The sequence below is a fragment of the Heliangelus exortis genome, chromosome Z (assembly GCF_036169615.1).
Source record: "Heliangelus exortis chromosome Z, bHelExo1.hap1, whole genome shotgun sequence".
NCBI lineage: Eukaryota > Metazoa > Chordata > Aves > Apodiformes > Trochilidae > Heliangelus > Heliangelus exortis.
In genome coordinates, this window is record NC_092454.1 from 47,705,592 (window position 1) to 47,731,949 (window position 26,358).

Consider the following 26,358-nt stretch of genomic DNA (forward strand, 5'->3'; position numbering starts at 1 on the left):
TGGAAAGAGATGGAAGACATTTTAATAGTAGAGACTAAATAATTTTCCATGTGCTTACATCACAGGTAGTAATTGCTGTTATTTCATTTGCAGTAGTAAAACACAGTCAGTTGAAGGAAGCACTAGGCTTTGAACACATTTACCATATTCCTACTGCCCAGGGTAGGAATTTTGCCTCTTTTGTCTGTCTCCATTTCTGCACATGTAAATGATGTTACTAGCATAACTGACATAAACCAAATACAAAATGGTGAAACTCTTTGTGTTTGGTTCTAGACTGTAAGAGTTAATCTCTAAACAGTAGGTCAGTTGGGATCCTTACAAGGACTTCAGAGTTTAACTGCTGTGTACACTGCAAGACAAAAAAACAAGTAATATACTGCATATATCGCATGTCATTCAGTATTTGTATTTTCTCTCATACAAAGCTTGCAGGGTTAAGCAGATACTTCATGTTCTCTGTAGCTGATGTCAACTGTTCCCTTGTTTCTCTCTCATAGTGGCTATGAATACTTCTTTGATGGTCTCCTTATCCAAGTTTCTGCCTTTGGAGAGAAATAAATTGGTTAATTTTATTTTACAGTGCAGTACAAAAATGCATGCAAGTAGAAAATCTTCTCAAAGAAAATATTTATTATACTGATCAGTGAGAACAGAGCAGTACTAAAGTTAAGCTGCAAGTAACTGTAGATTTTATAGGCAACAACGGACTTCAACCTCTACAAGTAAGGAAAAGGAGGAAAAATGGGGTTTTTTGTAACAAAAACTGTTTGCAAAGGAGAGAGTAATGCAAAGGAAGTAAGAAATGTACAGCCTAAGCATTACAAGCTTTTCAGTAATAAAAAACTGATTTTATACATTTTAATGGCTATCACTACCTTCTGTACAGTTACTGAATACTTTAATCAAACATTCAAATAATTCCCATACCCATATTCCTAATAACGGATTTTTTAAAATAACGTTAAATATTCCAGCCTACCTGAATTAAATATTTCCAACCCATTCCAACCTAATACTCCTCCATCATATAGAACTGACAGAGGTCTGGATGGATAAACTTTTGACTGAAGGTTACAGCGAACATACTCTGACCAGTTTAGGCTGGTTTCTTCTCACTGGATAAGCCACAGAACTACATGCTGAAAGAACACCTCCTTAATGCCAAACAAGGAGGTATGTTTTTTTTTCTTACCTATTAAGACCACTCTATTTGTTCTCTTTTCATCTTCTTTCCAGGCTACTGCAGTCTCTTCCAGATCATAGAGTTCATGGACTCCTTGGACTATCACCTGATGAGATTTGCCTTGAATAGATACCAGTCCCTTTTCAGAAAAATAACTGTTAGGATATAGATATAGAAACAAACCTTAAAAAATGAAATATATAAGTGAAAGGGAAAAAAACCTTTGAAATTATCTCAAGTAGGGAAAAGTATTCCTGGCAACTATGCACCAGTTAGTCAAAATAACCATGTAGTATGATGACTTCTACTCACAACATCCATTCACACGTCTATTTTTTTAAAGACTAATCATTAGACTTTACCATATTGTGTATTCAGTTCCCCATTTGGTCAGTAATTAGCATGTCTGAGCAAAAATACAATGTCACCTGTTACTATGCCACTTCAAATCTTTCTATGGTGTATAATTTGTGTCTATGAAAGACTGCATATCAAAGGTGAAGCAAAATAATATGTTTTATTTCAGATTACTCTGATTTCCCTCTTATGCTCAGCATTTTCACTATTCTGAAACAGAATCCTTGAATACTCGAAAAAGAGCTAACACTTGCAAGGTAAAATGAATAGCAACTGAATTAGAAGGAATTACTGTCACAGCAAACCCACTGACCCACTCGGCAAATGTTATATTAAAAGGAATTTCATCATTTCATGTAAAACTTTGTAAAATATTCTAATGAATCCCATTCTGTAAAACATGCCACACTTCTCCAACAGGAAAAATAAAGAATTAAAAATATTTCATGTAACAAGGTCTGTATTTGACACATTAGTTAGAATTCTATGACTACCACTGCTAAAAGGATTACAAGTTCAGGTAAAACATAAAGCTAAAAGTAATATACTTTGTAAACCATTCTTTAATTACCTGTGTTCATTTGCTTTGGCACATTTGTGACTGAGAGAGCACACAGATTATCAGAGGCCTTATACCTCCTAAAGAACTACTCTGATTCCAATGCTCAATACAACAGAAATGTGGATAGCAGTACTGTTTGCAGACAGTTTAACATGCATCAGTGGCTATTTTATTTCGTTTGTCAGAAAGAGAAAGTGAAGGATACTCTTGTTTTGTAACTGAAAGGGCAAGAATATTACCTTTCTTCCAATGAGATGAAAATAATCATGCTGCTATCCTCGACACAAAACTGTCCTCAGAAAACAAACCAGAGCACATTTTCTTGTGTTTCTTACAGCCTACCAAAGAACAGACTTGATTCTAATTTTTAAATTATTTACTTGGCTGCCTGGTGTATGAAAAATAAAAATAAATCCTAAACTGTCACCTACACTCCTCTCAAAACCACGCAACCGAAAACACATGAAGTGCCCACTAAGACAAATCCTTTCAGGCTGCGTATTTTAAACTGCAGTCTGACAGCTTCTGCATATTATGCTAACAATTCTAATTATGGATAGCAATCTATAGTTACAACCCAGATAAGGAGACACGTATGTGATATAGCTGGAAACTTCCAAAGCAGTGGAGGTGAAAAATGACAAAGTAATTTAACGTCCCAATTATTAGCTCTGACACTGATGTATGGAATTGTACACATTCCCTCTCAATTAAAAACAAGTTGGAACAATATTTGCTTCTGTCAGCTGCCTCCTTCTGAGTTATTCCAACAGCCAGCAGATACCAACTTGTCTCTACACACAACAATGACAAAATGCTTGTCTCCATTTTGCCTGCTCCACAGTGATCCAGTAGCACCTTTGATAGGTCTGTAGCTGACAGATATTCCTGGTTTTTAGCTGTAAAAGAGGAAAAGCACAGAACAACGAATTTGGTAATTTCTGACTAACCTTCAACCTTATAACATCCATGGTGTGTCCAGTTTTATCCTTCACATTCTTCTCCCATAGAAGATTCTATGAAAAAAAAAAAAAGAAGAAAAAAAAAAATCCATAAACAGAATGGCATGGGACAATTTTCTATAAAGTACCATCATGATTTTTCAGTTGACAGTGGTGTATTATTTACCTGAATGAAGAGATTCAAGTTTTCTTCTTTTACATTTCCTGGAACTTCAAATGTTACTGTAATTATGCCCTGAAATTAGAAAGATCCACTTACTATTATCAAACTGAATAAGCATTTCATTACATTACTTTCCAAAAGTGTTCTTTATACCTTATCTTGATAGAAAAGCAACTACATACCAATGCCACATTAGGAAAAAAAATTTTCTCCATTTCAGTTCTGCTCCAGTTTGCAATATTACACTATACTTTTTGATACTGTTTATGTGTGCACTTAAGGGGCACAAGTGATAGCTTAATGCCATCAGCTTCTACCCTGTAATTCTTTGCTGATATGGCTGACATTTGTTCTCAAAGAAGGCTTAAGAATTTCAATTCTCATAGGCTAGTAAGATCAATCTTTCAAATATGTTTAGGAATGCTGCTTTCTTGGCATACTGATCTTTGTCACAATTTCTGATCTTCACCACAATTCTACCAGAGAAAAATTAAACAATCTATTTTTCATCTACCTGTACTCTCCTGCTACAAAAACCTTTTTATCAATAGACTGGGTAGGAATAGATTAAGAAAATAAAGATGTCTGAAGTGATGTTTAACTCTATCATCATTATAGTAATAAATTGATGATGATGGTGGTAATAATACTACTACTATTTGTAAAAATATGGGTTTGAAATTATTATTGTTGTTGTTGTTATTATTATTGTTATTATTATTATTGTTATTATTATTAAATAAAGGGAATAATGTGTCTTAAACTTATTTTTGTCATGCCAGCATCTCAATGGAATAGAAGAAGATACAGAGAAGTAATTTTTGTATGACCTAAAATTCTTTCAAATTGTCACTGCTTTCAGATGACTAGTCTAACTTACAGCAAAGCATACACCAACCATTTCAGTTGGAAAGGAACTACTACAACAATCATCTATCCCAACTGCCAGACCAATTCAGGGATGAACAAAAGCCAAAGCATGTTGTTGAGGGCACTGTCCAAATGCCTCTCAAACACTGACAGACCTGGGGTATTGACCACCCCTCCAGGAAGCCTCTTCCTGTGTCCCACCCCACCAGTAAAGAAACACTTCCTCGTGTGCAGTCTAAACCTCCCATGGAGCAGATCTGAATTATTCAGATCACTGAATACCAGGGAGAAGAGATCAACAATTCCTTCTCCACATCCCCACCTCAGGAAGCTGTAGAGAGCAATGAGGCTGCCCCTCAGCCTCCTGTTCTCCAAACTAGACAAACACAGAGTCCTTAGCTGCTCCTCATAGCACATGCCTCCCATCCCTTCCACCAGCTTTGCTGTCCTCTAGATGCATTCAAAGACCTTCACATTCTTCTATTTAAACTGTGGGGTCCAAAACTGCACACCAGGTTTCAAGGTGTAGCTGCACCAACACTCAATACAGTGGGAAAATCACCTCTTTGGACTGGCTGGTGCTGCTGTGTTTGATGCACCCCAGGACAAGGGATGCTCTCTTGGCTAATGACTCACACTAAGCCTGTTGACCAGCAGCCCCAGGTCCCTTTCTGCAGGGCCATGCTCCTGCCATTCCTTTCCCAGTTTATACTTGTGCCTGGCAATTCTCTGTCTCAGGTGCAGAATCTGGCATTTGGACTTGTTAAAGATTAAACCATTGCCAAATGCTCCAACAAGAACTTGTAGCCTACTGCAAGAGAAGTGTTCTGCTCTCATTTATGTCTCATTTGTCTCAACAACCATCTTAGAACTGTGGGTGTTGAATTAAACAATAAAAATGAATCATCACTGTTTCCTACCGGTCAATGGCAAAAGGAGGGGCAAGGAAAACATCCATTCTTTACTGGACATGGGTGGGAATATAGTTGTCAAAGATGAAGAAAAGGCTGAGGTATTTAACACCTTCTTTACCTCAGTTTTCAACAGTAAGACAGGTTATCCTGAGGACAGCTGGCTTCTGGAGCTTATAGAAGGTGACAAGAATCTAAACAGCCCCTCTGTAATCCAGAAGGAAAGAGTCAGTGACCTACTGAGCTGCTTGGATCCTCACAAGTCTATGGGACCAGATGGGATCCACCCAAGGCTGATGAGAGAGCTGGCAGAAGAGCTCGCCAAACCTCTCTCTATCATCTACCAACAGTCCTGGCTCACTGGGGACATCCCAGATGATTGGAAGTTGGCGAACGTCACGCCAATCCACAAAAAGGGCTGGAAGGAGGACCCAGGAAACTACAGGCCTGTCAGCCTGACCTCAGTGCCTGGCAGGGTTATGGGGCAATCACACAGCACCTACAGGATGGGCAAGGGATTAGACCCAGCCAGCACAGGTTTAGGAAGGGCAGGTCCTGTCTGACCAACCTGATCTCCTTTTATGACCAGGTGACCCGCCTGGTGGATGAGGGGAAGGCTGTGGATGTGGTCTACCTGGACTTCAGCAAGGCCTTTGACACCGTCTCCCACAGCATTCTCCTGAAAAAGCTGTCAGGCCACAGCTTGGACAGGGGCACTCTGCGCTGGGTTAGGAACTGGCTGGAGGGCTGGGCCCAGGGAGCGGTGCTGAACGGGGCTGCATCCAGTTGGTGGCCGGTCACTAGTGGTGTCCCCCAGGGATCAGTGTTGGGCCCAGGTCTGTTCATTATTTTTATTGACGATTTAGATGAGGGGATTGAGTCCATCACCAGCAAATTTGCAGATGACACTAAGCTGGGGGGAAGTGTCGATCAGCTGGAAGGCAGGAGGGCTCTGCAGAGGGACCTGGACAGACTGGAGAGTTGGGCTGATTCCAACGGGATGAGTTTCAACAAGGCCAAGTGCCGGGTCCTGCACTTTGGCCACAACAACCCCATGGGGAGCTCCAGGTTGGGCACAGAGTGGTTGGAGAGCAGCCAGACAGAGAGGGACCTTGGAGTTTGGATTGACAGGAAGCTGAACATGAGCCAGCAGTGTGTCCAGGTGGCCAAGAAGGCCAGTGGCATCCTGGCCTGTATCAGGAACAGCGTGGCCAGCAGCTCCAAGGAAGTGATTCTGCCCCTGTACTCAGCGCTGGTGAGGCCACACCTTGAGTACTGTGTCCACTTCTGGGCCCCTCAGTTTAGGAAGGATATTGAGGTCCTGGAGCAGGTTCAAAGGAGGGCAACTAGGCTGGTGAAAGGACTTGAGCACAGATCCTATGAGGAGAGGCTGAGGGAGCTGGGGCTGTTCAGCCTGGAGAAGAAGAGGCTCAGGGGAGACCTCATCACTCTCTACAACTCCCTGAAAGGAGGGTGTAGCCAGGTGGGGGTTGGTCTCTTTTCCCAGGCAACCATCAGCAAGACAAGAGGGCACGGTCTTAAGTTGTGCCAGGGGAGGTTTAGGTTGGACATTAGAAAGAATTTCTTTACCGGGAGGGTGACCAAACACTGGAATGGGCTGCCCTGGGAAGTGGTGGATTCTCTGTCCCTGGAGATACTTAAAAAGAGACTGGATGTGGCACTCGGTGCCATGGGCTGGTAACTGCAGCGGTAGTGGATCAAGGGTTGGACTTGATGATCTCTAAGGTTCCTTCCAACCCAGCCAATTCTATGATTCTATGATTCTACGAAATGGCTCCATACTAGAACTACAACAACACTTTCCTTAAGAGTACAAGTATGCTGTCTAGTAACACTCAGGAAGGCTTCTATTAACTTCTTTTCTACTTTAGGGATCATAGAATCACAGAATAATAGAATGGTTTAGGTTGGAAGGGACTGTAAGGATCATCTAGTTCCAACACCACTGCCATGGGCAGGGACACCTCCCACTAGACCAAATTTCTCAAGGCTCCATCCAACCTGGCCTTGAACACTTCCAGGTAAGGGGCATCCAAAACTTCCCTAGGCAACCTGTGCCAGTGTCTCATCACCCTCACACTGAAGAATTTCTTCTTAATGCCTAACCTAAATCTACCCACTTCCAGTTTGAAACCATTCAACTGAACTTTTTTTTTTTTTTTTTTTTTTGGCATACATGTGCTTACAAGGGATACTTACATGATAGATACTAAGTTTATAACCCTGAAGGACCTTGTCAAAAAAAAAAACAACACTGAAGCAATAATATTGGCAGTTACCTTATCTAGATGTGCTTGTGTTGTCCTTACATGCTCAAGCTTTTTCTGCAAACTGAAAATAGGTGAAGTTAAATGTCACGTTTGAGTAGTATGGATCAAATGTCGTTATTTCCAAATTTAAATAAACTCTTTAGTAGTGCAGGTCAAAACTAAAATATCAAAGACAGACTGTATAGTCAGAATGAGCTTCAACTAATAAGTACTTTTTATTCTCAAAATAGATATGCTTTATTATTTGACTCTATCTAGTTAATGACTTGAGTTAGAACATTACATTTTTAAAATATAAAAGCAATTATAATAATAATCTGCAGTATCCCTGGAATTTTAAGTATTTATACTTCAAGAAGTACAATATCCTTGATATTCCTTTGCGTAAAAACAAAAGGCAAATTAAAGCACGTAGAGAAAATCACTAGAATCTGCTTATTAGGAATTGATTTTCTGAAAATATTTTAGAAAAATGATTTGAAAAACAAGAAAAAAACCCCAAACTTATAAAGCTGTTGCTTCCCCCAATTGTCTATTCTCTCATTTTCTTTACAATTACCCCAGCAGTCCTTGATCTCTTTGCTGAATAGATTCAGCATGTGAACAGAAAGCTCTTCTCCCCTTGCCTCCAGTTTTACTTTTCCTGTCACCTAGCACACTTAGTTCACATTGGGCATTAAAAAAAATACAAAACACAACAATACAAAACAAACCACACACAAATATGGAACTACACACATATATGGAACACAGCAACCAGAATTTTCAGTGTCTGTGTTTATGTGGAAACTCAGTCCCTCATTGTTTTCTGTAAAAACTAAGGCAGCCTCCAGTTCAACGTGATGTGAAATAAGAAAAATTTTGAAATCCTTTAAATTTTAAGAGAATCAGAAGAGTGTACACATTTGCTCTACTTCTACTATGAAAGCAAAACTTGTATTTTGGGAAAAAAACAACCAACCATGTACACTCTGGTTCATTTCACTTTACAAAGTCAAAAAGCTTTTTTTTGGTACATATTTGAAATTGGCAAAACTCTCAGTCTCAGATTACCAGTTATGAGAATTTTAAGTGAGTAAACAAGAATTTCTAAAAGAAATTCAGATGCAATTTTTAGCCAGAATTCACATGTGTGTATTTCATCCATGTGTTTATACAATGGATATTATTTTTAACAAAAGACAGTGAAATTGTTACCATACCTTATTCCAGATAAACTGTCAAAAGCATGCAGGTCCAGGACATTGGAGAGATCAACTCTAAAAAGAGAAAGAAAAAGAAGGAGAAAATGGAAAAGGAAAAAAAGAGGAAAAAGGAAAAAAAGAGGAAAAAGGAAAAAAAGAGGAAAAAGGAAAAAAAGAGGAAAAAGGAAAAAAAGAGGAAAAAGGAAAAAAAGAGGAAAAAGGAAAAAAAGAGGAAAAAGGAAAAAAAGAGGAAAAAGGAAAAAAAGAGGAAAAAGGAAAAAAAGAGGAAAAAGGAAAAAAAGAGGAAAAAGGAAAAAAAGAGGAAAAAGGAAAAAAAGAGGAAAAAGGAAAAAAAGAGGAAAAAGGAAAAAAAGAGGAAAAAGGAAAAAAAGAGGAAAAAGGAAAAAAAGAGGAAAAAGGAAAAAAAGAGGAAAAAGGAAAAAAAGAGGAAAAAGGAAAAAAAGAGGAAAAAGGAAAAAAAGAGGAAAAAGGAAAAAAAGAGGAAAAAGGAAAAAAAGAGGAAAAAGGAAAAAAAGAGGAAAAAGGAAAAAAAGAGGAAAAAGGAAAAAAGAGGAAAAAGGAAAAAAGAGGAAAAAGGAAAAAAAGAGGAAAAAGGAAAAAAAGAGGAAAAAGGAAAAAAAGAGGAAAAAGGAAAAAAAGAGGAAAAAGGAAAAAGAGAGGAAAAAGGAAAAAGAGAGGAAAAAGGAAAAAAAGAGGAAAAAGGAAAAAAAGAGGAAAAAGGAAAAAAAGAGGAAAAAGGAAAAAAAGAGGAAAAAGGAAAAAAAGAGGAAAAAGGAAAAAAAGAGGAAAAAGGAAAAAAAGAGGAAAAGGAAAAAAAGAGGAAAAAGGAAAAAAAGAGGAAAAAAGAAAAAAAGAGGAAAAAGGAAAAAAAGAGAAAAAAGGAAAAAAAGAGGAAAAAGGAAAAAAAGAGGAAAAAGGAAAAAAAGAGGAAAAAGGAAAAAAAGAGGAAAAAGGAAAAAAAGAGGAGAAAGGAAAAAAAGAGGAGAAAGGAAAAAAAGAGGAGAAAGGAAAAAAAGAGGAGAAAGGAAAAAAAGAGGAGAAAGGAAAAAAAGAGGAGAAAGGAAAAAAAGAGGAGAAAGGAGAAAGGAGAAAGGAGAAAGGAGAAAGGAGAAAGGAGAAAGGAGAAAGGAGAAAGGAGAAAGGAGAAAGGAGAAAGGAGAAAGGAGAAAGGAGAAAGGAGAAAGGAAAAAAGGAAAAAAGGAAAAAAGGAAAAAAGGAAAAAAGGAAAAAAGGAAAAAAGGAAAAAAGGAAAAAAAGGAAAAAAGGAAAAAAGGAAAAAAGGAAAAAAGGAAAAAAAGGAAAAAAGGAAAAAAGGAAAAAAAGGAAAAAAAGGAAAAAAGGAAAAAAGGAAAAAAGGAAAAAAGGAAAAAAGGAAAAAAGGAAAAAAGGAAAAAAGGAAAAAAGGAAAAAAAGGAAAAAAGGAAAAAAGGAAAAAAAGGAAAAAAGGAAAAAAGGAAAAAAGGAAAAAAGGAAAAAAGGAAAAAAGGAAAAAAGGAAAAAAGGAAAAAGGAAGCTTTTTATTTTTGTTATATTAAATTATTGTGTATATATACATTTTTAATGGTTCTTATGCTTGTTTTTGTGTGTTATCATTCTAATGGCACCAAACCTTAGCCTTAGTTTTAGATGATGGTGGTTGATATTGTCTGCTACACAGAAATGCAGTTTTTACTTACACAGTAATATGTAAGCACAGAAACATAATTTTAAAAAGCACAGTAAAACACAAAGTATCTCCAAGAAAAAAAATCAATTCTTCATATTGGATGCCTGCATAATAACTGATTTTCACTAAACAAGAAATTCTTCCCAGTGATCATTATTATTACTCAGATAATAATAATAATTAATTATAGTTAATTAACTATAATTTATTATTATTATTATTATTATTATTATTATTATTATTATTATTATTATTATTATTATTATTATTATTATTATTATTATTATTATTATTATTATTGTTGTTGTTGTTGTTGTTGTTGTTATTGTTATTATTATTATTACTCAGATAATCTTAATAGAGATCATCTAGTTCCAACCTGCCCACCATGGGCAGGGACACTTCCCAATAGACCAGACTGGTCAAAGCCTCACTCAATCTGCTCTTGAACTTTCACTTTCCTCCTTGAACAAAATAATCCTTATAAACCAGGATGATAGTCACTACAGACAATGCTTTCCATCATGCAACTGTACAGGGACTGATGTCCCTGCGAATACCATTTCCATTTAATTCCTTATTTAAGATGAAATCTGACTCAATATCCCAATGAAAAATAGCAAAACCGATGCTATTACTTTTCCTCCTTATTTTTCCCTCCTTATGATTCTTACTAACTACCTGGTACTGTTTCAAAGGTAATTTTACAGTAACAACTTGTCTGTAGCAGCCATCCTATGGGAGAAATATCTTCACATTGACACAACAGGGAAAAAAACATCTGGTGCACAAGATCAGTAATCAGCTCAGATATCACTCAGACTTACCAGCTGCCCTTCCAGTTACAAAATCTGGTTAACAAGTTACAAGAAAATTCTGAATTTCTGCCTAGGACACTACCTTAAAAAAATATGCAACATTGTGTAATACCCTGAAGTCAATAAAACTACCTGTACAGCAGTATTTTTCAACAACTTTCAAAATGCTCTAACTCCATAAATGGCAACATGAAATGCAAATGCTTTGTTAATTAAAAGCTGTATTCATATTAAACTTAGAACAAAATGTAGGGTCTGGAAAAAGTAATGCACAAACTTTTGTAAAATCTACTTGTCAGGTAAGTAAGAAATATATATGTTTTTATTGTGAAGTCCAATAAATCCCACTAGTGATAAGCTCTGTAAGATAACCTACATCTTAATAGTTTGGATTTTTTTAATTAGTTATGCACTAAAGTTCAGGGTGTGAACAGTAACAAAGAAAAATACATTTTTACTTCTTTTAAAAAAATTCCTTTACCTAAATGCTTATTAATAAAATAAATACTGAGTTAAATATTTCTAATTCAGTAGTTTTCCTTTAACCAAACAGATCTAATAGCATACTTAATCTGTCAGAAAAGAAGGATCTGGTACCTAGTAATAGTGGCCATTTAATACCTTGATCTTTGTGTCTCTAGAATTTTTACAAGTCCATTTATTGACCTAAAATAGAGAAACCAAAAGTTAGATAAAAATGCAACTCTAATACATTGCTTGAGCAATTTAACCATGGAAATCATCATGGCACCATTATAACCCCAACTCTGGTACCAGCCTGAACAAAGCAAGAGACACTCCAACAACACTTCATTTTAATTACTTTTTCACACTCAAAGTAAGGGAAGCTTCACAAGTTCTGGCAACAAAATAGTACCAAGTAAGAACAGTGTTTTCCTATGCAAGGCTCCTCATGTTATACTCTAGTGGATGTCACCACCAGAATTTTTACTTTTAGAATATAAATCACCAATAATGTTTCAAAGAGTTTCAAAATGTTAGTGTTTCATTTTGGTTATCACGGTACTGAGGCAAAAAGATTTTCATCAAGACTTTGATCATTAATTTGATTCACACCATTGGTTCTTTTACAGCCACGACCACAGGTAGTATGATTTTTGGTATTTCCTCCACACAACTTTGTATTCACTACTGAACTCATACCTACTAGATGACTTTTTTCCCCTGAAGTTAATTCAGAAAAATAGGAACAGATGCCAAAAAATGTAAAAACATGGACACTTAAGACAAAAGCCTTAGTAAGTAACATTGAATAGAGAGGCAAACTGCCAAGCTTGTGTAAGCACATACAAGTATTGAAATGCCTTTAGAAATGGGAAATCTCTTTTCCCCTGATGTGCTAATTATTTATGTGTAATCATGAGATCTAATTTCTGTATTAACAGCAAGAAGGAAGTAACTATGCTGAAATAAACTTCAAGCCAGTAAAGTTACAGTTATGCCAAAAGTTTCATACCTGACAGTTGTTCTGACTTTATCCAATTCTTCTCCTGAAACCAAATCTGTTTTATTGATGATTACAAGATCAGCCAATGCAACCTGCCTATGCATTAGGGAAAAAAAGAAAAAATACAAAACAAACATACAAATAAAACAAAAAAACCCCAACACAAACAAAAATCCAGTATGAGCTGATTTTCCTGTAAGGCAGAAAAAACATCTCTCTCCCATAGCATTAGAAAAGTAGTAGGAACATTGTTAGCACAGAAAGGCAAGCATTAATCTAACTAGAACATCATGGAATATAACTACAGTGTTTCCTCTTGAGGTGCTGTTCTGCACCACAAGAAGAGTCTATCCAGCTGAAAAGGCTTGTTAGTTTTCTGTTTTTCTTTGATTATTTTTTTTTTTTAAGAAGTCAGCTAATCTGCAGAGCTTTGTAATTTGTGAACCTCACAGATCCCTACTTTTCTTGCATGTACTCTTTCTTCACAAAGTCATACCTGAAGTCTCTTTTGTTACAATTGCACTTTATCACTACAGCTCCACATCCAGCAAAGGCTATTGCTCCAGTTCTACTGGGAGCACCTGGAAGACTCAAGCCCGCAATTCTTTCTTTCCCTCAGCAGAGGTGGTGTAAAAGCACATCTCTCTAAAAATATGTATTAGAAGAGTATGATCTTGGCAAAAAAACAAATGGACCATGCACTTTTCTACTTCATTACACCAATCTACCTTAGTTTAAAAGCAGAGGAGGAGAGAAAAGCCTTATAAAAGAAAAAACACAAATGTGTCTAATGAAATTCTATACAGCACAGTTCCTAACTGTGATATATAAAATTAATTTATATATATCCATACCGACATGCTTCATTGACAAGGCCTTCTGGCTTTTCCTCTGTCAGGTGCTGGGAAAAAATTAAGCAGATTCAAATGACATTTGAATTCATTTGCAGTTAAAGAATGTCAAAACCAATTCAGCTGACATATATTTTTCAACAACGTATTGAGGAAGACGGGATCTAGAATTTTTCTATAAAATTATGATGACAAAGTACTTTTTCACATTCACCATTTCAGAAGCCTATAGTTTCTTTTATGAAAACTCTGAATTTTATGACTAGAATTCTACAGACTAAGAAAACTGTGTAACAACACTTGGTTTTAATTACTGTTCAGACATCTGACAAAGGGAAAAAGTCCCCATGGCATATAGTAACCATGGAAAGCAGTAGCTAAAAAAAATAAAAGCATAGTAATTTTTCTACTAAGTTAAAGATGAGATGGGCTTGCAGTACAGGATTGGGGAATCCTGTACTATTGCATACATAACTGCATACTCATTTCCTCTGAAAAATTTTACAAACTACTTTTACAGTAAAAATTCATCTCTTGTTCTGGATATCTACAAATAATCCACTACTCCTCAGCAGTCTGCCCATCATCAGTGCTTGCAGCCTATTCAAGCAGCAACTGGGCAGAAGTCAGGGAACACGGACTAACACAGCAGCTTCTGGTAATCCTGCAGGAATTTAAGATCTTAAATGCCTGCAGCACTGTGTTTCACCTTTATGTCCCTGCAGAAGAAGTACTGAAAGTGAAAAGAAAAAAAAACAAAAACCAAACCCTGCATCTCAAGCTCCAGTGTGGAGTTTAGCAATGTAAAGCCTTACTTTCATCAATAATCTAGGCAAAGCAACAGACTTCACAATGAAGCAGGAAAGATTCAGCTATGCATTGTTTTCCACTTGCTTTTCAACAGAGGTAGCAGACTCTAGGAAAGCAGCATCATAGACAGCTGGGGGCAGCAAAACTTTAAACTGGTGCTGTGATATTATGGTATCACATCTTACGCCTGATATATCTAGGAAAATTAAGAGTCCTGTGCATTCATCCATTAGCTCTAAATGCACCAATAATATTGTTTTAAAATTTAGTTTTAAAGACACAAGAATACTGAATGAAAGTGGTCATAGGGTAAACAAGCAAAGAAACACAACAAGCAAACAAGACAACTACAAAAAACAAACAAAAAACCCCCCAAAAAAGCATAACAACAGGATGACTGGGAGGGAACCTGTCCTCCCTCTCTTCTTGACTTTTTCTTTGTAATCCTCTGTGTCCTGACTGTATTGAATTAAAAACTCTAAGATTTGTTACCTTGAAATGGAAAATGCCAACAGGACAGATGTCAAGTCCTCAAAGTAGACAATTGCCACTTCAAGTTGTCTGTTTGCCCATAATTAAAAAAAGACTATTTCAGACTGCTGGCTGACAAATCCATTCTAGTGATAACCCATGTTATCAATTACCACTTCAGTTTCAACTTGGCTGACTGGTGACAGGGCACTATTTGTCAGCTCTTCTTGTGATGGGTTGGATCTTTGAAGCATGACTCCCTGAAACTGCTACCCATTATCTCAATGTCATTACCTGTATGGATTTCAGAATTCTTTGAATCACAAGCAGTTGCTGAGGTTAAACTTTGCAACCAGAGGAATCACACAACTTAGCAAGTCCTTTATACAAAACAAACATTATTTACTTGGCATGTAATGGAGAAAGCCTTAAGTTTATATAATTCTGGGTGGATGCCAGTGTTGTACAGCCTTACTGACTGAACAATGAGTTTTCCATAAGCTGTCAAAGTCAGTAATACACAAAAAAGCTGAATGTGTCTGAACATTTGTGCTGCTTCCGACATATGACCCAAGAGTTAAAATATTAAAAATTTTATTGTTTAAACAAGTCCGTGTTGCTGTGTGCAACACATCCTTGATTCAAGACAATAAATCAGCAGGGTATGAAGACAGAACAACATTTTTGCAAGCAACAAAACACATCTGAATTAGTGCAGGGGCAGTTGGCTGAAAACAAGGCTGACATTAAACATGCTGTGCTTTATTTTGTTAGTGGAGCTGGTTTAAAACTTGGTTCCTGTTTGAAGAAGCAAACTAGCTCTGAGCCCCTTCCTTTTGCTCTTCTCCTACAATGCCCATGCAAAACACCATAGCCTAACTTGCCAAACTGGTTTGCTGTGGGGTTGGGTTAGATTAGTTCAGCCTTGGTGCAACACAAATTGAGGACAGGACTGCCCCCTTTCACTACATGAGTTGTTAAGACAAACTCAACTCATATGAGAAACCCACATTCCAATAAAAATAAAATCTTAAAAAGGAGGGATCACTTCCTTATTTTTTAACCATTATGCCTCAGTTCTCTCAGCATTTTACAGCCATTATAAAATAGAGATATTAAAAATATTTTCACAGCAAGACGCCATGGAGGCATCTCTTCCCATTGCCACTTTTATTTTGAATCCTGCAAAGTCAGTACTTAATCAATGTACTCACTTCCTAGTTTATTACATTGCAAATAATAATTCTGATGACTTGCTATTACAAAAGATGTTGAATTATTTAATTTCTGCTGTTACCCAACCTCACCGTTCTATAGTTTTGTTCCTATAAATTATACTTTCTGTAGATTACTTTAATACCTGCTCATTTTGTCTGTTTCCATGTAATGAAATAATCTCCTAATCTGAAATGGTACCTGGACACCTGCCTCTCATCTCTCCTCACCAGAGCTGCCATTACAGTAGCACCTTTCCAGATTCAAGCCTCAATTTAGCTATTACCACACTAGTATAAGAGGTCTGTTCTTCCTATGTTCTTTGAAGTAACATGCACAGATGACTCTGTTTTACAGTAATCCAAATGTCTATTTGGCATATGAGCGAGATTCCCAAGTGAAGTGATACCATTAGAAGGAATTAAGTATCTAGCAACCTAACAACTCTTAGCAGACATGCTGCTGTGCTGTTAAGAATCTGAATTCCTGTGAATATCAGTACTTCCTTGTTCTCATTCAAAATACAGTAGTAATGTACCACAGCAATTAATATACACCCTCAAACACTGTTAAGAATTAAAGCAGCTGTAAATCTGTAACTCGTCCAAACGAACTTTATTGTAACACATGTTCTAATGTTACAGCTTTAAATCATGTAAAAAAATCCAGTAATTTACCTGTAATCCATGCTTTGCATCAACAACAGAAACAATACCTGAAAGAGAATATTAAAATAAAACAGAAATGTGATGAAAGCAGCCAGTAATTTAACAACTTGAAACTTCATGTACAATTACTGAAATACTATTATAATCACATTTACATCTGCTTATAACACTTTCTATGTTTCCAGTGCATCTGGACATTGGACTTCTCACCTGGTCAGTCTCCGACCTGTTATCTGCTTCTGTGGTAAAAAAAATGTCTTTAAGAGCAGGTGAGAAAAGTCCTCACAAGATGGATGCCTCTCCATGCTCCACAACAGCGAAGTGGCAGAGGTATGCTTTTACAGGTTATAGAAACAAATTAAAAGGGCTGACTCAGGTATAATTATTCTGATTGTAAGTAACCAGGAATCTGCAATTCCCCTGCAGAAACTGAGGAAGTTGTTCCCTATTCAACTGAATGCTTCCTTGGCTAGATTTTACAGTGCCGGCAGGACTGCTTTAAGCCTAGAAGTTTTTTATGTACATTTTAAAAAATAAAGAGCACACTGAATGATGATTTATTAAGTCCACATATTGACAATGTATATAAATTGTCAGATTTGTAATGGAACATAGCAAATACTAGAGCTAACAAGAGCACAGTAGGCAAAGAAAGCAGAAAACAAAAGGCATGAGAGTCCAGATGTTTACCAGAGTTCAGAAAAAAAGGAAGCAAGTCAGGAAGTATTATATTGGAAAAAAATAATTAGAGCTGTAATACTACTCCTAAATAATGTTTTAGAACACCTAACTAATGAGTTCTCTCACATCCTCCTTCTATCTCAAGCAAGATGTCTCTAAATCTGATTCCTTAGCAAAACATTACAAAACTTCTGTTGGATTTAGCAAAAACAGCTCACTAAACAGATCTAAAAAAAGGATCAGAATAAGCAAGCGGATGGTCTGTGGTCAAACCTGGGGACATGAAAACAAGCATAAAGCATTCCAAACATTTTTTGTAACCTTGCCTTAAATTATAGGGATTCATTACATTAAATCCAGATATGTAACACTAATGCATTGGAAAACAAGCCTGCACTTCTTACCATCAAGATAGATGTCACTTCCCAGCTCAGAATCAACCCAGAACATGGAGGCCACAGCGCCTAAGGGAGGGAGTACATTTAGTTGCAAAATTTACATTTTCCAGTAAACTGTCAATATGCAAACATTTCAGAGAAAAACTTTATTTGTAGAGCTGTACTTGAAACTCCACTCTCCCAAACACAGTAAGCATTGCAGGTGTCAAATTCCCAATTACACATTTAACAACAGCTACTAAAGCATTATACCTGTGTGTAACATAAGCAGCTATGACTACAAAAAGCTTAAAAAAACTCAGAAGTCCAGATGCTTTTAAGTTGTCTAAACTACCTTTACTCAGTCATACCAATTATCTGTCATTACTATATTCAAAAGGCCCACTCATTTCTATAATAAATCTGTACTACCTGTCATCATCTTTCAGCCACTGTTTCTAGGTCATGCCACACACCAAAAATACAGACAAAAAGGAGACAAAACAGTTAAAGAAAACAGAACTGGCACATTTGGGAGAAAACAGCTCCCTCTTAGAGAACTTCTCTTCTAAACTCTCTTCTAGAATGTCTTCTCATATGCAGTTCCTTAAATCATAAACCAATAGGGTGAAAAATAACCAGATACAGAAAATATTGTATTATTTAATTATCTCTGGACTGCACAGTAAATTTTCTGTCTTCAGGTAATTTTAAGATGGATCCAATTAAGATATGTCTCAGGCACGTGCATTTGCAAACAGGTACTGTACACAGATATATCATGCCAGATCAATCTGTTAATGTCATACGTGGCCTTCTGATGAAAAAAATATATCTATTCACAAGGGGAGAGCACTGCATGCCATTTACATCACCTCTAGCACTTTTTTCAACACTATCCTTGGAGATATTCTAGTAACCAACATAGGACATTAACAGTCTGAATGGAAAGATAACTACATGGAAGTGGTTGGATAGTTAATCTCTAAAGGATGCAGTTAATGGAGTATACCACATCTTAAAGCCAGTATTAATTGGTGTACTAAACACTGATCTTGGGACCTGTCCTGTTCAACAACTCCACCAGGAACCCAGAGATGAATGGAAGACAGGCCTGTCCAGTTTGCAGAGAACACCAGACTTGGAAAGGAATAGCTGACATACCTAAAGGCAGAGATGTTTCAGAGGGACCTAGCAAAGCAGGAAGGAATGGCAAACGAGAACCTGATGTATTTCAGTATGGAAAAAGGTTGAGTTAATACACTTAAGAAAAAAGAGCACCTGGCAATGACACAGGCTAGGCTGAGGAAGAGTCACTGGAGGTCCTGACAGGCACCAAGCTGAGCAAGCAGCGTGCCCTCTAATCAGTGAAGGACAAATGTACCCAGGCTATTGGAACAGCAGCACAGTTGAAGGGAGCTTATTCTTGAGCACTGTCAAGCCCACGTCTGGCTAGCACTTCCAGTATAGGGATTCCCCATACAGGAAAGTCATCAATAAACTGGAGTGAATTCACCCTTAGGAACACCAAGACAGTTGAGACCAGGGCACAAGCCCTACAAGGTGTAGTGTGGAACTGGGCTCACTTAGCCTGGAGAAGGGACAGCCTCTGGGGAAGCAGCAGCCTCCCTGGTGAGTCACTGAGAAGACACTGAGACCATGGCATAAGGATGAGAGACAACCATAGTGAACTAAAGAAAGAGAGGTTAAGATCAAACGCATCAGAAGAATCTTTTTTTCACCATGAAAAGACAAGCACATAACAGGTTGCCTGGGAAGATTCTGTCATGTTAATTATCAGAGGACAGAGATATATGACTTGGTGTTCCAAGCAACCTGGTCTTGTCTTACAGCTGACCCTGCTTTGGGCAAGAGGTTGGACCAAAAGCCTCCCAACATCCTCTCCAATCTGAATTATTCTATGATTATATGATTCCAGTAATTTTTACACACCAGGCCTCATCATTCACTAAATATCCATCCAGATTAGGTCTTTCTGCAATAATGAAACACATAAGACTCTCTCTTCTTTGTACAGTCATTTGTATTTCTTCAGAATGTAGAATGGAACACACTAAACAGATGAGCCTTGAGCAGAAAGAACCTGCAAGTACTGGGACAACTGGAATGTTGTCTATCAAGGGCTTCCAACAAGGGCTTGGAATTTGTGACCCGATACATGTGTACTAGACATGGCCTACAAGTATGCTACTTCTGTTTTCTGCTAAAATGGCCTTGTAAATTAGATTCTAGCATCTGCTGGATGTGCTATATACTTAAAAAACCAAAACAAAATACAAAAAACCAACTATAACTTGTTATGAAACAACTGAATTTAACATATATTATTGCCACAACATGAAGGACAGAAGGAGCTAACAGCAAGAACAGTTTTTGTCTTTTTCAATTATCAGATCCTTAATCACTGGCAGGCTACAAGTATTAAGCACATCAGAAAAAAAGATCACTAACTAAATTCATTCTAACACCTAAAACTGTCCACCTGAAATGACTAGATGCAGTCTTCCAAACACCACTCTGTATCAACACCAAATACCCATCAGTTGTCGACAGTGCTTACTTATGCAAGATATAGCAAAGGCCACAAAATCTACTGGTTTTCTGGTATGTTATCGATTTTTTTAAAAAAAAAGCTTAATAGTTTTCCAATTTGACCCAAACAGAATTTGTGTGTAACAGAGGCTAAATCAATGTCCTTTCTTTTGAACAAAATCACTTTACCATTAAAACTACTTAGCTTTGTGCTGGGAAGTGTCAGTCTCCTAAATGGGAAACAACTGAATTCACTCCCTCCTGCTCCTTCTCAATCAACCACACATTTTTTAATTGAGATGGTTCAGATAAAGTTGTTTTAGATAGCTATCACTAGCATGAGCTCAAGTTTAAACACCTTTTAATAACAACTATCATTAAAGAGCAAGAAAGAAATCTTTGAGATCTATTATTGTTCTCTACCTACCAAAAGAATGTATTTGTCTATTCTGCAGGGCATTTCGTATTTTCATAAAATATATGGCCTATCACAGACAAGGTAACAATATATCAGAGGCTAATAATTTATACTTTGGAAGGACAACAGAAGCCTACTGAAAACTACTGCTTTCAGAGTGTTCTGCTTTTCTCCAAGCTGTTTCTTCTCTTTATAGAGATACAGCTTAATCAGAGCTCTGTTAAGCTTTAGAGTCAATTTAGAGCAAGTCCAAAAAAACAAAAACACCCAAGCAAGTAGCCCCACCCACAACCCTGCTTCTGTACCTTATCCAATTCAGTTTCAGTCAAGCAATAAAAGCATGTGCCTGACAACTCACCACTTTATAATACATTCTGCACAGCAAACTGACTAGTGAGCAAACAAGCATGTAATAAGAACAGAGTAATTATCATGGTTACAAAAAACATAATGTTAACTACCAGGATCTGCCAAACCCGTTGTTTCTAATAATATATAGTCAAATTTTCCTCTCCTTTGCATCAGGTTCTCAATAGCCTTCACACCATTGTCCCTGTAAGAAGAAAAAAATTAAACTTGGGAATAGAGAAAGCAAGCTAAAATATGTAAACATGTATCTTCTGGCATAAAACACACTGAACAGTACCATCAAAGCAAAGACCTGAGTCAGGACTTACAAGTCTACAATGAAAATTCAGTCATCAGCCACCAGCACCAATGCCTGTTCTCTATTAGGCAAATGGTAATTTGATGTTTCATTTTAGTCTGAAATAGAATTGGCCTACTCCCAGCAGGCATAATAAAGTTGACTTAAATGAAGACTTGTTTTCAAACACTGAAAACCTTGTAAAAAGCAGAATGACTGTGTAAATATGTAACTATTTGGTTTAGCAGCGGATATCATAAAAGAATCAGGGGTGTGGAGGAGGCTGGAAGTACTGAACCATGTTCTGCTGCCTTTCCACATCACCTACAGCAAAATCAAGATATGTCATTTACTAAAATCTCAGCTGATGAAGCCAGCCTGAAGCAGGTATATATGGGATTCTATATAAGAAACCAATGTATATAATACAGCATAGCAGCAATTACAGCATTCATTACATCTCAGTAGAATACAAGGTAATAGTGTCTTTTGTTTTCCACTTATTATGCCAATTTAAGGCATAGTAGTTAAGACCAGTTGTTCCCATTTTTTAGGACAAACAGGCCATCTCCTTTATTACACAGTACAAGCAACCCAGCATTCAAACAATCACGGCTAAAAATGCCTAGAGACAAATACACTCCTTCTTTTTAATGTGATGATCATCTGGTTGCAATTTGGAACACAGTGTTTCATTAGATCACCACAAGATTCTCCCTCCACCCTTTCTGAGGTATTCAAGCATTAACCAACATACAAAGAAACATAGAGTAACTATTTAATGTGGTAATCAGCAAACCTGAGTCCTAGTTCCAGCCTCCATAAATATTTAGCTCTCTGTACAGGAATATAGAATACTAACAGAACAGAAGTGCACTCTACTCTACAGTACTCCAATGGTGATTCATTGGTATTTAAGAAGACATAAATTCAAAATCCAGTAAACAAACATCTATCTCCTAAATTCCAGGTCTTGGTTTAGCTCACAAAAGAAGCATCAATCAATATTACTACAAATTTTAGGAATCAAATCCTGGATGTTGGGGCTGTTTAGTCTGGGGAAAAGGAGGCTGAAGGCAGACCTTATCACTCTTTAAAAATACCTGAAAAGAGGTTGTAGTGAGAGTGGGGTTGGTCTATTCTCACATGTGACAGATGACAGGACAAGGAGAAATGGCTTCATGTTGCATCAGGGGAGGTTTAGGTTGCATATCAGGAGAAACCTCTTTATAGAAATGGTTGTTAAGCACTGGAACAGGCTCCCCAGGGAGATGGTTGAGTCTCCATCCCTGCATGTGCTTAAAAATCATCTGGATGTGGTGCTTGGGGACATGGTTTAGTAGTGGGTTATCAGAAGTAGAGTAAGAGGGTTAGGATGAGGTTGGACTTATGATCCTCTCAAGCATGAGCACTTCTGCTATTCTATGATTGTATGTCTTCTCCCTTTCTCAGTCCTCCCCCAGAACCCACTGTAACAACTTCTACAACAGTCCTTCCTTACTTGACTGAACAGCATAGGCAGCCATTTCTGAGCTCCAGCCATTCTTCATAGAGTTCTCCCCCTTGGCTGATTGCTAGGGATTTCTCCAAGGCACTTCCTGGAAATAAAAGCAGCACTATAATTTTAATCTAAAAATTTGCATGACATTACCTGCAAAAGAGATACAAAACATTTGAGTTGGTATATGTGGATTTTTACTCTTGGGTATTTTTTTATTCTGCGATGATGTTTCTGCCACATTCTTTAGAAATTAGTATTTTTCATTTTATGAGAAATTTAAAAGCCAAAGTTAAATTGGCAATACTATGACCAAACCTCAAAGAAAGTACAGCATAAGTGCCACAAAATTTGCTAAAGGAAAGTGAATTTAGCTTCTGCTTCCATCTCAAATAAAGACCCTGCTGATACTTAAAATTACCATGTTCTTGATTTTAAAAAAAAATGGAATATGTCACTTTATTAGTATAAAAAAATGCTTCTGCATGTTTACATACCTTCTCCAAACTCATTCAGAATAACTGCTATTCTTTTATTATGCTGTTCCGTCAGTATGTAATTTAGAAGAGTTGTTTTCCCAGCTCCTGGAATACAGACCACATTTCTATCAAAATGTAAAACAAAAAAACAGGCTTACATTCTCAAATAAAAAGTACTGTTGTGCATGTGCACACTTCAGAGAAATCTGATCTCTTCTGATAGTTTTAACTTCTGTATCCTGCATTCTATTTCAACCCTGAAAAAAATTAATTTGTAGAAGTATGAAACTACCACCATATTAAATCTGTTTTAAAAGACTCATAGTTTTCCACTGACAAAGTGTCAGTGCCTGACAAACTTCCAAGTCCCCTACCAATTTGGCAGTCTTTTCCTAGAAAACTCAGTTTTATGATTAACAAAACTTACACAGAAATGCACTTACGCTTCTCAAGACCTTTCCTGACCTGCTCTTCCGTTGTCATCGATCACTGATGTGCTACTAATTGCCATCAGAGAAGCACTGTGACAGGTTCAGAGCTTTGTAGTATTACAGTACTAAGTTTCATACCACTTACAAGATCATAACTAGAGGATTTTTGTGCCCTTAAGAGTTTTCTGAAAAGAGTATGCTGCAGCACAAAGTCACAACTTTTAGAACAGTGTCAGTATCCCTAAATTCAGCCTTATCTTCACGGTATGGAACTACATGTAAAGCTCCCGGTAACTGCGTAAAGACAGGGAAGCCAACAACACATTTGTAGACTGCAACTCAGTCTGCGCTTATCATCATCATCATCATCATCATCATTTAACTAAGGCAAATACCTTACACTGTGCTGGCATTAAGAGATTCGTCAAACACGACTAGAACAAATCAGACACCGAAAACAGGCCGGGAATAACAGCACCAGGATCTCGTACGGCTGTTCAAAACCCTTATGGAAATCCCACCGGAACAGCATTCCCCTGGATCGGCATGGGGACACGGCGCTGAAGCGCTGAGCGAGTAGCGCTGAGGCAGCCTTTCAGCTCCGACATCGGACTAGGGCTTTCTCTCACCCCGCCCGGGCAGGGGCTGCTCCCAGGGCTGCCGGGTACCTCTGCCCGCCCGGCGGTGTGCGGGCCGCCCGGCAGCCCAGAGCCCCTCCGCAGCCCGGCCTCTGGCTCAGGGGCTTTCCCGACGCCAGCAACCGGCGGCCCGCAGGCCGGCCGCACCGCCGGGACACGCCGCTGCCAGGCCGCTCCTCACCCAGGTATCCCGTGATGATCGTCACCGGGATCTTCTCGCTGGGGCCGGGCACGGTCTGCTCCGCGCCGACGGCGTCTATCGGCACCAGCTCGGGGCAGTCCTCGTCCTCCATGGGAGCGCCGTCTCCAGCAGCCGGAGGCAGCCCCAGCCCGGCCCTGCTCAGAGGCGAGGAAGAGTTGTAGTCGGGGAGAGGCAGCGGTGCCGGCTGGGGGGAGGAGGGGAGCCCTCTCAAGTCGCCCCGCCGCCGCCTCAGGTCGCCACCGCTGCCGTCCCTCTCCCCCCCCCCCCATCTCTCTTCTCCCCCTCCCCACACACCCGGGCCGTCCCAACGTCACGCGCCACAGCCACAGCCCCGCCCCCGCCCCGCCCCCCCGCGCGGCGGGACCCTCAGCGGCAGCGCTGCCACAAACCCCGCCCCGCCCCCACTTTCCTCGCGGCCGCCTCCCTCCGCGCAGGCGCAGCAGGAGGGGAGGCGGGGAAGCGGGGAAGCGGGGAGGGGGCGGGGTGAGGCGGTGTCCGTTAACGGTCGGTGGCTTGCGGGGCTTTGCGTGGCGAATGGCGCGGTTCCTAATCCTCCTCAGCCCCATCTCTGCGGGAGAAATAAACGTGAGTTCTGACCCACGGGGAATGCTGGAGACGTCAGCAGGCCTTGTGCGGGGTGGATGAGTTGTGTTTTATTCACAGTAAAAGCTGAGCGTGAGCTTTCTCTGTTTCCCATTAGGTGCTGTGAGCTGACATGTACGTGTATAAGACAAACCTGTAGTGAACTCCCCAGCTTTTTGGGGAGCAGCATAGGTTTAGCAGGTTGGTAATGCATCGTGCATTTCTTTAAAGTGTGTAAATGGAATAGAAATGGGGAAAATCTGCCTGATGCATACTTAGGTATGTATGTATACTCCGCAAACTCTAGGTACGGTTCTCTGCTCCCAGTATCAGGCCCAGTAACAGAATAAAAACTGATAAAATACATTGTACTTCATCTTGTTTGCTCGTTGGCTTGTAAGGTAGTAAATACACTTGTTCTTGAATCTCCTTATATTTGTGTGGATTAAAACAGTCTCTTAATACTGATGGTATTTCACACAAAATAGTTTGATTTTACTTCAGTCATTCTGATTATAGCACAGATGTAAAAGTCTGGTCTAAGAAATTATCAAAAAGCTTATATAACCTATTAATTCAGCTTGTCCGTGGGGATATAACTGTACTTATTCCAACAGAAGTACCTACAGCTATGTGATCTACCAGATCCTAATTTCAGAGGCAAATCATTAAAATCTTGAATAGTGAGAGAAGTGTGGTTGCAGCTAAAATAACTCATATTGTCATACACCATAGATCTTTTTACAGCTTTGTGGAATGTCAGCATTGGCCCAAGAGTGAAATTTTTGAGTTTATCAAGGTGACAGGCCTATGATTCTTTAGTAAATAAGGGTACCTGTCAAGAGTCAGTTGTGAAGTCTCTGTTTCCTAAACTGTGGGAAACTATAAATCCCATCAATTCATAACAGGGTATAAATTTATAGACTGATAATTTTTAAAGCTTTAGGACCAATATGTGGTGAAATGCATCTTTTAGTGTTCTTGCTTCAGCCACTGGGTCTATCCCCTTGTAAGACACATCCTGTTTTAAAGAAAAACCCAGGCTATTTTTTAAAACTATGTCTGTTAGAACACTGACCGATATACATATATACATATATATACACATATATATGTATATACATGTATATATAATGGTATACTTCTCAAGTTTACATAGCTCTGTTATTAAGAGATTGACTAAGAAAATTTTTTAAATTTCCCTGCAAGAAAGCTGTGGGGTGTTGGGAACTAGCAGCTTAGGATCACAGAGTATATAAGAGGTTCTAAGTTGTCTTTTAAAAATGAAACTAGTTGTAATACAGAAATTTCATTTACATGTCAGTGAAACATCTGGTATTGGGGAAGAAGCAGTTGAAAACAGTGCCCTGATTCTTTAA

The 26,358-nt window shown here is 38.3% G+C and overlaps 1 protein-coding gene across 6 annotated transcripts; it reads right to left on the bottom strand.

The window, feature by feature from the left end:
- Positions 1-24,706, bottom strand: LOC139790446 (zinc-regulated GTPase metalloprotein activator 1A-like). 6 transcript variants are annotated; one of them, XR_011723490.1, is made up of 16 exons: positions 24,377-24,674; positions 23,145-23,251; positions 22,651-22,747; positions 20,965-21,056; positions 17,560-17,619; positions 16,484-16,521; positions 13,314-13,360; positions 12,469-12,555; positions 11,613-11,657; positions 8,505-8,561; positions 7,312-7,363; positions 3,234-3,302; positions 3,056-3,121; positions 2,345-2,443; positions 1,196-1,341; positions 526-545 (listed from the first exon to the last, which is right to left on the bottom strand). XR_011723490.1 is itself a non-coding variant. In XM_071732347.1 (15 exons), the coding sequence occupies exons 1-15, from the start codon at positions 24,664-24,666 to the stop codon at positions 472-474; spliced, it is 1,311 nt and encodes a 436-aa protein (XP_071588448.1). In that variant the 5' UTR covers positions 24,667-24,671; the 3' UTR covers positions 1-471. The 6 variants fall into 6 exon arrangements, 3 of the variants coding, with proteins under 3 accessions (XP_071588448.1, XP_071588449.1, XP_071588450.1); XR_011723492.1 differs by lacking the exon at positions 2,345-2,443 and having other exon boundaries at positions 1-545; positions 23,145-23,231; positions 24,377-24,706; XM_071732347.1 differs by lacking the exon at positions 2,345-2,443 and having other exon boundaries at positions 1-545; positions 1,196-1,325; positions 24,377-24,671.
- Positions 24,707-26,358: the final 1,652 nt, after the last annotated feature.